Source organism: Dreissena polymorpha, chromosome 8, assembly GCF_020536995.1.
Source record: "Dreissena polymorpha isolate Duluth1 chromosome 8, UMN_Dpol_1.0, whole genome shotgun sequence".
In the NCBI taxonomy this organism is placed as follows: Eukaryota; Metazoa; Mollusca; class Bivalvia; order Myida; family Dreissenidae; genus Dreissena; species Dreissena polymorpha.
This window is the reverse complement of record NC_068362.1, coordinates 18612539-18630106: the sequence shown is the minus strand read 5'-3', so window position 1 is coordinate 18630106 and position 17568 is coordinate 18612539. Positions and strand designations below refer to the sequence as shown.

The 17568-nt window shown below is 37.8% G+C and overlaps 1 protein-coding gene across 2 annotated transcripts in view; it reads right to left on the bottom strand.

Moving 5' to 3' along the window:
- Positions 1–793: 793 nt before the first annotated feature.
- The window catches only part of LOC127842641 (UPF0547 protein C16orf87 homolog), a 33265-nt gene continuing 16490 nt past the window's right edge, over positions 794–17568 (bottom strand). The window contains exons 3-6 of one of the 2 annotated variants that reach the window (XR_008031802.1): positions 15989–16113; positions 4241–4379; positions 2077–2928; positions 794–1921 (exon numbers count right to left, since the gene is read on the bottom strand). Coding sequence is in view for 1 of the 2 variants with exons in the window: in XM_052372270.1 (XP_052228230.1) it covers positions 2792–2928; positions 4241–4379; positions 15989–16113 (401 nt within the window). In the remaining variant the exon portion in view is untranslated. Of the gene's footprint in view, positions 2929–4240; positions 4380–15988; positions 16114–17568 lie in introns of both variants that reach the window. The other variant, XM_052372270.1, reaches the window with a different exon arrangement.

The following is a 17568-nucleotide window of genomic DNA, read 5'->3' as shown; positions in this document are numbered from 1 at the left end:
ATTGTTGACAAGTTTGTGTTTAAAGTCGCCACATAATCCACATATGAAGCACATTACATAATGAGGTAACCTTGGATTTGTGTGGTTAAAGTATGAAGTCTGTTTCAGTAAAGATAACTCAACGATCTATACATCTTTAGTTACTATTGCAACATGTAAAAGTTTATACAAAGGAGCAAAATGTGCAACGTGTGTGCTGCACCAGGCATATTCATTGAGCCGGACCATGCAAAAATTGGTCTTGCGAAAAAGCCATAAGCAATCTCGCAGTCTGGTCATGAGCTACCATGTTCACTTATGAGACAAAGAAACCTTGCACGACTTTATAGCAAAAAAAAACAACGTTTGATGCACAGGCTAGTCTGAATCAAAAAGGCGTAGCGTTACAAAGAGACCTAATTTACAGATCTAAAATGAGAACTAATTTACAGATCTAAAATGAGACCTAATTTACAGATCTAAAATGAGACCTAATTTACAGATCTAAAATGAGACCTAATTTACAGATCTAAAATGAGACCTAATTTACAGATCTAAAATGAGACCTAATTTACAGATCTATTTGATTCATAACTACAATTTTCAACACACACAATGTTCAAACATAGCAATATATTAACATAAGCACAATTAAGAAGTTTCATGTGTGATTCCAATAGTTATATACATAAAGAAATTATTTATGAGCTTTGGTGGAAGAATGAAAACGAAACATTATGCATTTTAACTTATGTTCTTGATTCAAGCATTGAAAGAATCAAGAAATACTTGAAATTAGAACATACAAATACAGTGTGTTCAAATATAAATACATATTTTTCTTTATTTGTATTATACAAATAATCCTTTGCATAAAAGATGTATTCAAGTAATTGACAACGTAAAATGACTAAACAATAAATCTTAATTCCTTTCTTTAAATGCTACAACATGAATATTGTATTTACAAAAATCCCAACAATATGTCATTATGATCCTCGTCATCCTGCAAACACATAACAAGTGTCAAAAACAAACTGTAAAAAAAGTAATTGTCATAAATATTACAATTTCAGTTTCAATTGTATTGACAAACAATGATTACTGTCACTTTCAAATCAAGGCTCCATACTTTATAGTCTAGAAAGCCAATTAACTGAATTTAATCGAACATAAATTCATCTCACATCTCACAAAATAATAGCCACAATAAAGATGTATTTATTACAAAAGTATACAGAAATAAAGATAAAATTAAAACAAAACAGTTTACATAATTCAAGACAACTCAAGACAACATAATGATTCATCTGTCACAAATATCTTTGCAATGCTTTACATGATAAAATTTGAGATCTATTGCACATGGGTTGATGCAGAAACAAATGGGGAATTTTCAGTGAATTCAAAAACAGACATTCTAGATTAAAGAACAGATAATCACTTTGCAGAAGCATTTTAAAATTTAAATGTTAAAAACTTCCACTTTTTATCTAGTTTTCAGGGTCATCGTGAGAGGCAAACTTTTAATCTCACTTGGCACTATTGTCTTTCATTTGAATTTCAAACAGAACATCTGTTATTCAAAGCATATTTGTTTATTCACAAATGTTTTTATATAATTGTTATCCAAATTTATATTCCAAAATTAAGAGCATATAGCTATTTTTGGTTCTTTGCTATTGTTAAAAAGTATATCAGTGAAACTGATGGATGCTCCCCAATGATGCGCTTTGTCAATGTATGTGTTAATAAACATCTAAAAAATCTATTATTAGCCTTGGTGACCTTGACCCAGTGACCTCAAACCTCATCAAAAGGTAGAGGTCAATGCAAGGTACCTAGATGGTAAATATGAAAGCGATTGGTTAAGTATTGAAGGCACTATGAGAAATGGTAGCAAAAGTGTGACAGAAGGACGTCTATTATTAGCCTCGGTGACCTTTACCCCCGTCACCTCAAACCTCATCAAAAAGTAGAGGTCCATGCAAGGTATCTAGATGGTAAATATGAAAGCGATTGGTTAAATATTGAAGGCACTTTGAGAAACGGTAGCAAAAGTGTGACAGAAGGAAGTCTATTATTAGCCTCAGTGACCTTGACCTTGACCCCAGTGACCTCAAACCTCATCAAAAGGTAGAGGTCCATGCAAGGTACCTACATGTGTACATGCCAAATATGAAAGCTATTGGTAAAGTATTGAAGGCGCTATGAGAAACGGTAGTTAAAGTGTGACGAAAGGAAGTAAGGAATAACGGAACTACAAACTGGCAACTATATGCTCCACCGAAAATATTTTCGTGGAGCATAAAAAGTGTTTTTTGCAGCTCCTCATTATTAAGGCATATAGGCTTTCAATGTTTGGAAGTGTAGTCCTGTTTGCATTATAAAAATACATATGGAGTGTCTATTCTACTACATTTCAATTTTGAACAATTTATTTTACTCATTTTCGTTAAGGTCTATTTCCATTCCAAAATAAGCTCCATTAATTACCATTTTGTCGGTTACTGGATCTTGGCCCTTAACAACATGTGTGTCCATATCCCCATGACACCCCTATGACATAAACACATGTGGCCCACCCGCCTCCATCACATTTTCCTTAAGGTCTATTTCCCTTCCCAAATTAGCTCCATGTTTCATCGTTTTGTCCAATACTGGATCTTAGCCTTTAACAACATGTGTGTCCATATTATATGCATCTAGCCCCCCCCCCCAAAGTTGTGTTATCCCACACACCAAAGACCCCCATCACAAACATGCATGTCTTCTCGCCTCCATCACATACACACGTGTCCTCCCGCCTCCATCACATGGGGTTGAAGGTCTGTGTGGAGATCTTCCTGTTGATCTCTGCTAGGATGATCTGGTATTGCCACAGCTTCTCTTGTGGCAGGTGGCCATACCAGTCCTCTTCCTCTACAGGCGGGGACTTGCTCTCAGACACTGAAACACAAAAACTCATGGAATACACACATAACCTAGATAGCAGTTGGATTGACTGACAGGACAACAATTTGCTATCCTCTGCATCAAGATGCTAGGGCAAAAATATGAGTCTTTAAGCAAAGAGTTTTGCAATTAATTTTTATAGAACAAACTTCGGTAACTGTTTCAGATTTTTTATAAATGTTTTACACATGCATTTTCTCATTAAGTTGCGCTGTGCCAGTTTTGTAGCCCGGCATTACCCTTTTCAAAAGAAAATCACGTGCCCTTATCAATTATGATCTTAAAAGCCTCTTAACAAAAAGATATCAACAACAAAAATCAGCTATCATTGTCTGTTATGCAATTATAACAATTATATATTAAACATTTACAAAGTGAATGTATGCCACTGAAACTAAGTGACAAAGTGCTTGTTAAGTGGAGTTCAGTCTACTTTCAGAGAACAATTACTTTATAAGATTATCGTTAAAAAATTGAAAAAGAAAAGCATGGTTAGATTTATTTGTTAGTAGATCTAATTATAATCATATTCATATGCATATTCTGCTTTATTAAGTTTGTGACTCAGCACAATTTACTGTTACAGCATGTAAGTGAAATGGTTGATATTGAATGGTAAATATATTAAATATTCTAAATTAAACTCAGTTTAATACATCCATAATACAACAATAACATTTACTTTTGTATGTTTATAGTTGTTAACATTTCCCACCTCACTGCTTCTATCATGTTTTAATTTCCCTCAAAAACGGCTTTTAACGCTTTTTTTTGCACTTGTTTGAATGAACCTTGGGTTAAAATGCACTTTTTGAATTTACTTCACCATGACCCTATGCCCTCCTGGGTAAAACACTAGTTAAGCATTGTTAAATAAACAAGACAGTCACACTAACCAAGAAAGTGTAGTCGATTTCAAGCATTCCTCATTAAGAGCTAAGCATACTAACTTATACGAAGAATTGAACAGAATAAATTATATATATATCAGAATTCTCTAATGGTATTTTTAACTTAAAAAAAAATCTACATGAAATATGCATTCTTACTATATGCATATAAAGCTTAGATGAAATCTATTGGTCACAGTGGTGTAGTAGATATGGTGTCCGCCTTTAAACGGAGAGGTCACAGATTATATCCCACTGTAGAGGAGTTCTTTAGGCCCCCCCCCCCCTGTATACACAAAGTACAGGTTCTACCCAGAAATTGGACTCAAGGGCCTTTCAATAATCCTTAGGGTTTTTCAATGCCATTGAGCTTAAGTAAATATGCAGGGTGAAATCTATCACAAATTATTTAGTACTTTTATCAAACATGTCTGACATGGCCACACTTCTGGGTCGCCCTCGTCTTTTCTTCGGTGTTTCCCCCTCCTCCATCCCCTCACCGTCTCCCGTACTGGATACGCTCGTCTGGCTGGTCAGTCTGCCGGCTTCTGTACTCTGAAGACATTACCAACAAGAGCTGTCAGAGGACAGCGCGCTCGACTATTCGAGTGCTTGACAGTATAACGTAAGCCATCATGGGGAAATTGTTTATATTCAATAATTTATTAGACGATCTTTCAAAAATAAAAAAAAGGAAAAAAAATATACAAAAAATTTGGGGGGGGGGGGGTTGAGAGGGGGTATAATGTGGGGTGTGGTCATTTATTAGACGATCTTTCAAAAATAAAAAAAGGAAATAGGGCGGGTGGGGGGTGAGAGGGGGGTATAATGTGGGGTGTGGTAATTTATTAGATGTTTCAAAAATAAATTGGGCGGGGGAGGTTGGGGGGGGGGGGGAGGGATTCTGGGTAGGGGCGTAGGGAATTGTTTGTGTGGAATTCCATTGTGGTATTCAGGTAAGTGTTGTTTTGTCAAAGTAATAATAAAATGTGATCATAAATAAAGAAGTTATGGCAATTTAAGCAAAATGTTCAATTATCTAAGTGTAAAAGGGGCCATAATTATGTAAAAATGCTTGATACAGTGGTCTGCTCTTGTTTATATGTTGGGGTCATGTTGGTAAACAAGTATGCATCATATAAACGCAATATGTCAAAGGATATATGAAATATTTGGGGTAGTAAGCAAACTTTCACATAGATTTATCAATAATATGCATATTCTAAGTATAAAAGGAGCAATAATTATGACAAAATGCTTGATAGAGTTGTCTGCTCTTGGGGTGATGTTGGTTAACATTAGTATGCAAAATATGAAAGCAATATGTCAAGGGACAATGAAAATAAATGGGGTAGTACGAAAACTTTAACATTTGCTGCATATTCTAAGTGAAAAAGGGACCATAATGATTACAAAATGCTTGATAGAGTTGTCTGCTCTTGTTTATAGGTTGAAATCATGTTGGAAAACAAGTATGCAAAATATGAAAGCAAGGGACAATGAAAACAATTGGGGTGGTACAAAAACTTTAACATTTTCACGCTTACGGAAACGGAAACGCCGACATCGGGGTGAGTAGGATAGCTCCACTGTATATATTTCATATATTTTAGTCCAGCTAAAAATATAAGCACCTTGTTGTTGCAATGTTCTTAAATTCAGAAAATAAAGCTTATTCAAATGTCTGTGTTAGTGCAATGACACACAAATCGTGACCTGAAATAAAAGCTTCTTCTTGTTAGAATGTTCTTTTATTCGGAAAATTGAATTCAGCCTAGTTTTATGTCAGTAAAATATTACACATACATGTATAAGCTACAGGGATTTTTTTGCTATGCAAAATAAGCCGTAAAACAGACCCCATCCCAAAGCAAGTGCACCCGATCCCAAACAAAAATTATCCCATCCAAAATAATACAAGAGGGCCAAGATGGCCCTAGTTCGCTCACCTGAGAGGAGTCAATTCATTCAATCTTTACCAAACATCAAACTTGACCTAGATATTGTCCAGACAAACATCCTGGTCAAGTTTCATCATTATTGAACCAAAACTCTGGCATATGGAGTGTTTTTGTGAAATATTATGACCAAGATTCATAAAATCTGAAACAAAATTGTGACCTCTAGAGTGTTTACTAGAATTTTGTATAATATAATGAAAATTTGGACAATCGAAGGGCAATAATTATGGCATTAATTATGTGATATATATAAAACCAATCTTTTCACCAAGTTTCATGATGATTGGGCAAAAAATAAGACTTCTAGAGTGTTCACAAGCTTTTATATAAATATAAGAAAACTTTCATTTCATGAAAATTGGGCAAAAAATGTGACTTTTAGAGTGTTCACATGTTTTCACTATATACATATTGAGAACAAGGGCTGTTTGTAAAACATGCATGCCCCCCCCCCCATATGGGCTCTCCGTTGTAGTAACAGCCATTGTGTGAATATGTTTTTTGTTATTGTGACCTTGACCTTTGACCTAGTGACCTGAAAATCAATAGGGGTCATCTGCAAGTCATGATCAATGTACCTATGAAGTTTCATGATCCTAGCCATAAGCGTTCTTGAGTTATCATCTGGAAACCATATTACTATTTCGGGTCATCGTGACCTTGACCTTTGACCTAGTGACCTGAAAATCAATAGGGGTCATCTGCGAGTCATGATCAATGTACCTATGAAGTTTCATGATCCTTGGCATAAGCGTTCTTAAGTTATCATCTGAAAACCATTTTACTATTTCGGGTCACCATGACCTTGACCTTTGACCTAGTGACCTCAAAATCAATAGGGGTCATCTGCAAGTCATGATCAATGTACCTATGAAGTTTCATGATGGTAGCCATGAGCGTTCTTGAGTTATCATCGGGAAACCATTTTACTATTTCATGTCAGCGTGACCTTGACCTTTGATATAGTGACCTAAAAATCAATAGGGGTCAACTGCTAGTCATGATCAATCTACCTATCAAGTTTCATGATCCTAGGCATAAGCGTTCTTGAGTTATAATCCGGAAACCATTTTACTATTTCGGGTCACCGTGACCTTGACCTTTGACCTAGTGACCTGAAAATCAATAAGGGTCATCTGCGATTCATGATCAATGTACCTATGAAGTTTCATGATCCTAGGCATAAGCGTTCTTGAGTTATCATCCGGAAACCATATTACTATTTCGGGTCACTGTGACCTTGACCTTTGACCTAGTGACCTGAAAATCAGTAGGGATCATCTGCCAGCCATTATCAATCTACCTACGAAGTTTCATGATCCTAGGCATAAGCGTTCTTGAGTTATCATCCGGAAACCATTTTACTATTTCGGGTCACTGTGACCTCGACCTCAGACCTAGTGACCTGAAAATCAATAGGGGTCATCTGCGAGTCATGATCAATCTACCTATCAAGTTTCATGATCCTAGGCCTAAGCGTTCTTGATTTATCATCCGGAAACCATTTTACTATTTCGGGTCACTGTGACCTTGACCTTTGACCTAGTGACTTGAAAATCAATAGGGGTCATCTGCGAGTCATGATCAATCTACCTACATGTATCAAGTTTCATGATCCTAGGCCTAAGCGTTCTTGAGTTATCATCCAGAAACCATTTTACTATTTCAGGTCACCATGACCTTGACCTTTGACTTAGTGACCTCAATATCAATAGTGGTCATCTGCGAGTCATGATCAATGTACCTATGAAGTTTCATGATCCTAGGCCCAAGTGTTCTTGAGTTATCATCCGGAAACCACCTTGTGGACGGACCGACAGACCAACATGTGCAAAGCAATATACCCCCTCTTCTTCGAAGGGGGGCATAAAAATGCCCGCCCACTGGCGGCCATGTTTTTTTACAATCTGGACCATTTTCGAACTGGTTCGAGATATCAATAAAACCAATGTTTTGACCAACTTTCATGATGATTGGGCAAAAATTGTGACTTCTAGAGTGATTACAAGGTTTCTCTATAGCCAAATAAGGAAAACTGCCCCGCCCACTGGCGACCATGTTTTTCAAATGACCGGAACCACTTTCGAACTCAACCAACATATTAATAAGACAAACATTTTGACAAAGTTACATGAAGATTGGGCATGAAATGTGACTTCTACAGGGTTTACAAGTGATTTTATTTTTTGACCTAGTGACCTTGTTTTTTATCCGGTACGACCCAGTTTCGATCTTGACCGAGATTTCATTGGGACAAAGCTTCTGACCAAGTTTCGTGAAGATCGGACAATAAATGTGGCCTCTTGAGTGTTTACGAACAAATGTGGACGGACGGACAGACGACGGACAAAGACCGGTCACAAAAGCTCACGTGAGCAATCAGGTGAGCTAAAAAGATGCAATGATTATAATGCACACATGTCAGATGGATAACAAAGTAATAAGGTGTTAAAAACATGATAAATTCCATTTTTTATTGATTTAATAAGAAAATTCTATCAAACTGACCATTATTATCCCCACGCTTTTTGAAAAAAAGGTGGGGATATTGTGGTGATCTCCGCCGTCCGTCCGTCCGTCTGTCCGTCCGTCTGTCCGTCCGTCCTGGCCACTATCTCCTCCTACACTAAAAGCACTAGAACCTTGAAATTTACACACATGGTAGCTATGAGCATATGTGCGACCCTGCACTATTTGGAATTTTGATCTGACCCCTGGGTCAAAAGTTATAGGGGTTGGGGTGGGGCCGCGTCAGAAATTATCACTCATTTTTTTAGGTTATTTTACATTTACTTGTTTATTTCTACACCGATTCACTTCAAATTGATACTGGACCTCACCTATGACAATACGGTCAATCTCAACCATGCATGGCCCCATTCCCAACCCTGGGGCGCCCCGCCCACATAGGCCACACCCACCAAAAATTTCCATTTACTATAATTTTTTCATTTCTACACGGATTCACTTCAAATTGATACTGAACTTTTGTTATGACATTAGGGTCAATCTCAACTATGCATGGCCCCAATCCCAACCCTGGGGCGCCCGCCCACATAGGCCACACCCACCAAAAAATTCCATTTACTATAATTTTTTCATTTCTACACGGATTCACTTCAAATTGATACTGAACTTCTCTTATGACATTAGGGTCAATCTCAACTATGCATGGCCCCATAACCAACCCTGGGGCCCCGCCCACATAGACCACACCCACCCAAAATTGCCTTTACTATAATTTCTTCATTTCTACACCGATTCACTTCAAATTGATATTGAACTTCTCTTATGACAATACAGTCAATCTCAACTATGCATGGCCCCATTACCAACCCTGGGGCGCCCCGCCCACATAGACCACACCCGCCCAAAATTGCCTTTTACTATAATTTCTTCATTTCTACACCGATTCACTTCAAATTGATACTGAACCTCTCTTATGACAATACGGTCAATCTCAACTATGCATGGCCCCATTACCAACCCTGGGGCGCCCTGCCCACATATGTCACACCCACCCAAATTGCCTTTTACTATAACTTCTTCATTTCTACACCAATTCACTTCTAATTGATGATGAACTTCTCTTATGACAATACGGTCAATCTCAGCTATGCATGGCCCCATTACCAACCCTGGGGCACACCTAGGTCAAACATTCGGCGTGGGGATACGCGTCGGCCTCTGCCGCGCCATTTCTAGTATTGTTTCATGATCCTAGGCGTATGCTTTCTTGAGTTATCATCCAAAAACCATTTTACTGTGTCAAGTAACCGTGACCTTGACCTTGTGACCTGAAAGTCAATAGGGGTCATCTGCAAGTCATGACCAATGTACCTATGAAGTTTCATGATCCTAGGCATAGGCCTTCTTGAGTTATCATCTGGAAACCATTTTTCTAAGTTGAAACACAGTGACCTTGACCTTTGACCTAGTGACCTGAAAATCAATAGGGTTCATCTGCGAGTCATGATCAATGCACCTATGAAGTTTCATCATCCTAGGCATAAGCGTTCTTGAGTAAAACAATTTTACTATTTTGGGTCACCTCAATGTACCTATGCAGTTTTATGATCACTCGTGATAATAGAAAATGATATTTTCACAAGTGGCGCAGCGTAAGCGTTCTTGAGTTATCACCTGGAAACCATTTTTCTAAGTTGAGTCAACGTGACCTTGACCTTTGACCAAGTGACCTGAAAATCAATAAGGGTAATCTGCAAGTCATGATCAATGTACCTATGAAGTTTCATGATCATAATCATAAGCGTTCTTGAGTTATCATCCGGAAACCAATTTACTATTTCGGGTCACCTTGACCTTTGACCTAGTGACCTTATAATCAATAGGGGTCATCTGCAAGTCATGATTAATGTACCTATGAACTTTCATGATCTTAGGCATAAGCGTTCTTGAGCTTTCAGCCAGAAACCATTTTACTGTTTCGGGTCACCGTGACCTTGACCTTTGATCTAGTGACCTGAAAATCATTAGGGGTCATATGTGAGTCAAGATCAATGTACCTATGAAGTTTCATGATCCTAGGCATAAGCGTTCTTGAGTTATCATCCAGAAACCATTTTACTATTTCGGGTCACCGTGATCTTGACCTTTGACCTAGTGACCTCAAAATCAATAGGGGTCATCTGCGATTCATGATCAATGTACCTATGAAGTTTCAGGATCCTAGGCCTAAGCGTTCTTGACTTATCATTCGGAAACCATCTGGTGGACAGACATACGGACCGACATGAGCAAAACAATATACCCCCTCTTCTTCGAAGGGGGGCATAAAAATGTGACTTCCATAGTGTTCGATCACAAGGTTTGACTGAAACCATTTTTGAACACAAGTCTCATATCAAAGAAACAAATTTTCTGCCCAATTTTCATGAAAATTGGGCAAAAAATGTGACTTCTAGAGTGTTAACATGTTTTCACTATATACATATACAGAAAAATGCCCCGCCCACTGGCGGCCATGTTTTTTCACTGATCAAAACCATTTTCGAACAAGTCCAAGATATCAATAAAACCAATGTTTTGACCATCTTTCATGATGATTGGGCAAAAATTGTGACTTCTAGAGTGTTTACAAGGTTTCTCTATAGCCAAATAGGGAAAACTGCCACTATATACATATAAAGAAATATGCCCCGCCCACTGGCACCATGTTTTTTCACCGATCTAGACCATTTTCGAAATCGTCCGAGATATCAATAAAACCAATGTTTTGTCCAATTTTCATTATGATTGGACAAAAATTGTGACTTCTAGAGTGTTTACAAGGTTTCTCTATAGCCAATTAGGGAAAACTGCCACTATATACATATAGAGAAAAATGCCCCGCCCACTGGTGGCCATGTTTTTTCACCTATCTGGACCATTTTCGAACTCGTCCGAGATATCAATTAAATCAATGTTTTGACCACCTCTCATGATTGGGCAAAATTGTGACTTCTACAGTGTTTACAAGGTTTCTCTATAGCCAAATAAGGAAAACTGCCCCGCCCACTGGCGGCCATGTTTTTCAACAGACAGGAACCACTTTTGAACTCAATCAAGATATCATTAAGACAAACATTTTGACAAAGTAACATGAAGATTGAACATAAAATGTGACTTCTACAGTGTTTACAAGGTTTTTCTTTTCTTTTACCTAGTGGCCTAGTTTTTGACCCGGTGTAACAGGCCATTTTTTCCCCCCTGGCCACTTTTTCCCCGGGGAAAAAAGGGACTAGTCCATTTTTTCCCCGGGGAAAAAGTGGCCTAGGCCAATTCTTCCCCCCCTAGTCCAATTCTTCCCCCCCTGATTTTTCATTTAATATATCTTTCCGTCTACACCTTTCGTCCAGTTTTTCCCCCCTGGCCAGTTTTTCCCCCCTAACATGTAAAAGTAGTTTTAATATCAGAGTTTGATTGAGAGTTGCTTAAACTGCCTCCACACCCTTATCTTTTATTTTACTTATCTTTTACATTTATATTTCACTTTTCTTCCAGTTGTTCTCCCCTGGCCAGTTTTTCCCCCCTACCATGTACAAGTAGTTTTAACAACAGAATTTGATCGAGAGTTGCTAAAACTGCCTCCACCCCCTTATCTTTTATCTTAATTATCTTTTACATTTATTCTTCACTTTTCGGACAGTTTTTCCCCCCATGGCAAGTTTTTCCCCCTTAACATGTAAAAGTAGTTTTAACAACAAAATTTGATTGAGAGTTGCTTAAACTGCCTCAACCCCCTTATCTTTTATTTTACTTCTATTTTACATTTTTTCTTCACCTTTCTGCAAATTCCCCCCCCCCCCCCCAAATTGGTAAGAATGTTCATCTCAATGAAATCTAGGTTAAGTTAGGGAAAGTGGGTCATGTGTGTTCCAAAACTAGGTCACCAGACCAAATCACAGAAACGGTTAGTTAACACTCCAGAGGTCACTTTTCATACCGATCTTCATGAAAATTGGTCAGAACCTTCATCTCAATGAAATATAGGTTGAGTTTGAATGTAGGTGATAGGTAGTCAAAAACTAGGTCATTAGGTCAAATTATAGAAAACTTTCGTTAACTCTCTAGATGTCATATTTTCTTCCTGATCTTCATGAAAATGGATCACAATGTCCATCTCTATCAAATCATTACCTGAGTTTGGAAGTTGGTCATGTGCAGACAAAAGCTAGGTTACAACTAAGTCAAATCATACAAAATGTTTGTTTGCAATCTAGAAGGAGTTTTAGGTGAGCGATACAGGACCCTCTTGTTCATTCACTTTTAGGCCATTTTTCCCCCTTGGCCAGTTTTTCCCCCCTACCATTTGGTTTCGTTCCAAAGACCACTTTTACACTTAATTTTATCTTTTGACAATTACTTTGGGGGGCGAGGGGGGAATTGGCCGAGGGGAGAAAAATGGCCAAGAGTCATGTTGCTATTAATTCTTTAAGTAGGGGGAGGGGGAAATTGGCGAAGGGAAGAAAAAAAATTAAGAGTCATGTTGCTATTAACTCTTAGGAAGGGAGGGGGAAAAGATTGGCCGAGGGGCGAAAAAAGTGCCAAGAGTCATGTTGCAATTAATTCTTTAAGTAGGGGGAAAATTTGGCCAAGGGGGGGAAAGATTGGCCTGGGCCATTTTTTCCCTGGGGGAAAAAACGGCCTAGGCCAATCTTTCCCCGGGGAAAAAATGGCCTAGGCCAATTTTTCCCCGGGGAAAAACTGGCCGGGGGAAAAAATGGACCGCTACACCGGTGTAACAGGCCATTTTTTCCCCCCTGGCCACTTTTTCCCCGGGGAAAAAAGGGACTAGTCCATTTTTTCCCCGGGGAAAAAGTGGCCTAGGCCAATTCTTCCCCCCCTAGTCCAATTCTTCCCCCCCTGATTTTTCATTTAATATATCTTTCCGTCTACACCTTTCGTCCAGTTTTTCCCCCCTGGCCAGTTTTTCCCCCCTAACATGTAAAAGTAGTTTTAATATTAGAGTTTGATTGAGAGTTGCTAAAACTGCCTCCACACCCTTATCTTTTATTTTACTTATCTTTTACATTTATATTTCACTTTTCTTCCAGTTTTTCTCCCCTGGCCAGTTTTCCCCCCCTACCATGTACAAGTAGTTTTAACAACAGAATTTGATCGAGAGTTGCTAAAACTGCCTCCACCCCCTTATCTTTTATCTTACTTATCTTTTACATTTATTCTTCACTTTTCGGACAGTTTTTCCCCCCATGGCAAGTTTTTCCCCCTTAACATGTTAAAGTAGTTTTAACAACAGAATTTGATTGAGAGTTGCTTAAACTGCCTCAACCCCCTTATCTTTTATTTTACTTCTATTTTACATTTTTTCTTCACCTTTCTGCAAATTCCCCCCCCCCCCCCCCCCCCCCCCCCCTGAAAATTGGTAAGAATGTTCATCTCAATGAAATCTAGGTTAAGTTAGGAAAAGTGGGTCATGTGTGTTCCAAAACTAGGTCACCAGACCAAATCACAGAAACGGTTAGTTAACACTCCAGAGGTCACTTTTCATACCAATCTTCATGAAAATTGGTCAGAACCTTCATCTCAATGAAATATAGGTTGAGTTTGAAAGTAGGTGATAGGTAGTCAAAAACTAGATCATTAGGTCAAATTATAGAAAACTTTCGTTAACTCTCTAGATGTCATATTTTCTTCCTGATCTTCATGAAAATGGGTCACAATGTCCATCTCTATCAAATCATTACCTGAGTTTGGAAGTTGGTCATGTGCAGGCAAAAGCTAGGTTACAACTAAGTCAAATCATACAAAATGTTTGTTTGCAATCTAGAAGGAGTTTCAGGTGAGCGATACAGGACCCTCTTGTTCATTCACTTTTAGGCCATTTTTCCCCCTTGGCCAGTTTTTCACCCCTACCATTTGGTTTCATTCCAAAGACCACTTTTACACTTAATTTATCTTTTGACAATTACTTTGGGGGGCGAGGGGGGAATTGGCCGAGGGGAGAAAAATGGCAAAGAGTCATGTTGCTATTAATTCTTTAAGTAGGGGGAGGGGGAAATTGGCGAAGGGAAGAAAAAAAAATTAAGAGTCATGTTGCTATTAATTCTTAGGAAGGGAGGGGGGAAAGATTGGCCGAGGGGCGAAAAAAGTGCCAAGAGTCATGTTGCAATTAATTCTTTAAGTAGGGGAAAATTTGGCCAAGGGGGGGAAAGATTGGCCTGGGCCATTTTTTCCCTGGGGGAAAAAACGGCCTAGGCCAATCTTTCCCCCGGGAAAAAATGGCCTAGGCCAATTTTTCCCCGGGGAAAAACTGGCCGGGGGAAAAAATGGACCGCTACACCGGTACAACCCAGTTTCGAACTCGGCCGAGATTTTATTGGGGCAAAGCTTCTGACCAAGTTTCATGAAGATGGGACAACAAATGTGGCCTCTAGAGTGTTTACGAGCAAATGTTAACAGACGGATGGACGACGGACAAAGACCGGTCAGAAAAACTCACCTGAGCAATCAGGTGAGCTAAAAAGGCCAGGAAAAGACCAGACGTTACGTCCGAACAAATGTATAAGCAGATTCACTGTCATATATCAAAAATACAATATATATGTATTTTTCTAATTCAAAGAAAAAGATGCCAAAATCTTGTTAAAAAATATTTTGTTTGTTATAAAAGGTGTATATTTTTCCTCAACAGACAATCACTAATCTTTTTATTGCCTTCTTATAGCAACACTGGCCAGCTTAGCTGTGTTTTTAGCGGTGAAGATCTATTGACTTTGTCACGCGCTTAAGCTTAGTCGTTATTAATGCAGCCAATAATTGCTTCTAATACAGATTCTTATTGTTATGTGCATCTGTTTCGTATGAGTTCTTAATTTTACAACTCGAAACCACTGACGCCTGACCGTTGTTTTCATTTCAAACATGACTTTCGGAGTGAAATATACTGGCTGTTGGCCGTTATGGACAATTGACCATTATTCTCAAGTGTAATAAAGAGTGATTTTCGTCTGGGGGAATCCAGACTGACAATTGTCTGCAATTGACGGTTATTATCAAGAGACCTTAAGGTCAGTTTTGACTGTAGATGGATGTAGTATGAAATATATAACAATTGTTGTATTGAAAATATACCACAGGGATATTAGGCCGAAGTGCGCTGAAGTCCTCTTTTGACAAACAACACACTGCCCTAATCAAATCCTAGCTCAAACACTTCAATTTTATCATAATATTATGTGTAACTCTGCACTTGAGTTGGAATGAAGACATTTGAATACATGCATACACTTGATTGTTGGCAAGAAATGATGAAGTCATTCAAGCAAAATGAACTCTAAAAGAACACAAAATATTATTTTGCAATATCATCTTGTCAAGTTCTGGTAGATAAAGAGGTTAAGAAGCAAAATATTAATACCCTTTTGTTATTAATGTTTAACCCGTTACCGCTTAGATACGTATTTTCAGACATTTGTAGTCCCTAAGAAAGATATATTTAATTTAAGACCTTTATTACTAGATTCAAGTTTTTAAGGCTTCATCTTTGAACCTTAGATACTGATGAGCAGCAAATAGAATAAAACCTGAACAGACTGTGAGTTACTCGCAGGCTGTTTTGGTTTTATGCTGTTTGCACATAGCCATTTTCACTTTGCTTCTAAGTGGGAAAGGGTTAAAGAAATATATTTACAGTTAATAATCTTAACCAAAATCAATGAAAATCTCAGATGGAAATGCTACCTCCTTTCGCTTCCTTCTTGTCTTAAATTTGTTTTCCACTTCTAAGGCATTGAAGAAGTCAGGCCTCTCTCTTCGGATCCTCTCAGTTCTTCTTATTTTGGACTCTGAATCTTTTTCTTCGGTATCTGATGTAATGGAGGCAAATTAGCTTTAATACAAATATTTTGCCAACAAATCTAGACAGACACCTTAAAACCATGTGCAGCACCATTCATATATTTTTTTTACCACTATGAAAACAATAATGTGTACCACCCATGTCTAGTTCATATTTCTTACGATTCTAGGGCCTAATTCACCTGAAAGCTACCTAACGCTGTTTTGATTTAAACAGTACCATAATGTCACTTATCCTATTTCTCTATAACATCAAATCACCTGTTTCTTGCGAGACCTAAATTGTGTGAAAAATAATCAAACTTAAAGTGATATAATAGGTATATTTGGTAGCAGGTTGATTTATTATTATTGTCTATTTCAGTCATACTTAGGCAGTATCATGTATCAAACCACTATGTAATAAGGAGTACTGGATTTTATAATTATGAAACTATACATGTACATTTTTATATATTTGACATTGAGTGATATGGATAAAAATGTGAAAGGTATTACACAATTATAAGACAAGAACGAAACTAAAACTTGACAATTGTTAGGTCTAAAACGCTGACATTATTTTAGCCTATTATTATTGTTATTGCAACATACTTATAATAAGCCCATACAATGTTGATCTTCAATACTTAATGTTTAAGTATTTACTGTGCTACAGACCTTAAGAAGCCACTTAATTTTAAATGAGATCTTACAGATTTCATGTACATGTACATCCACTAGAGTGTGTTTCTTTGTTAAACCACAGGAAAATAATACACTGAAAATATAAGGCAGTGGTTTGATTGTGCCCTAGTTCATTCACATTCTCTGAAGTCATAGCCGCCTTTTCACGGTTGTGACTAAGTCTCAGAATGGTTTCAGTTAAAAGCAAAGAATCAAAACCTGTCTCAAAGAAATATTTAGCTTTTTGGTGTAAACTTAGACAAGTAAATGGTTTTTGTACACATTTTCTCTAAAATTGCATACCATAAAGTGAGATGACATAGCCCCTTGTAGTGCTTATAATTATTTAAAACAAGAGGGATATAATGACCATTCAGCACTCATCTGCATTGGCAGACACCGATTGCTAAAGACTTGACCAGTTGATATAGTTCTTGACCACACTTGATCCAGATTCAAACATGGTCTTCATAATGTCAAGATAAATATTCTGATCAAGTGTTATCGAGACTGAGTCATAAATCTTGCCTTAAAGTAGTAACAAGAGATGTGTTTGTCAGAAACACAATGCCCCCTAATGCGCCGCTTTGATTTTTTTTAAACTTTGACCTTGAAGGATGACCTTGACCTTTAACCACCCAAAATGTGCAGCTCCATGAGATACACATGCATGCCAAATATCAAGTTGCTACGTTCAATATTGCAAAAGTTATGAAGAAGGTTAAAGTTTTGGTTAAAGTTTTTGAAAAAAAATTCTACCATTGACCTTGAAGGATGACCTTGACCTTCACCTTTCA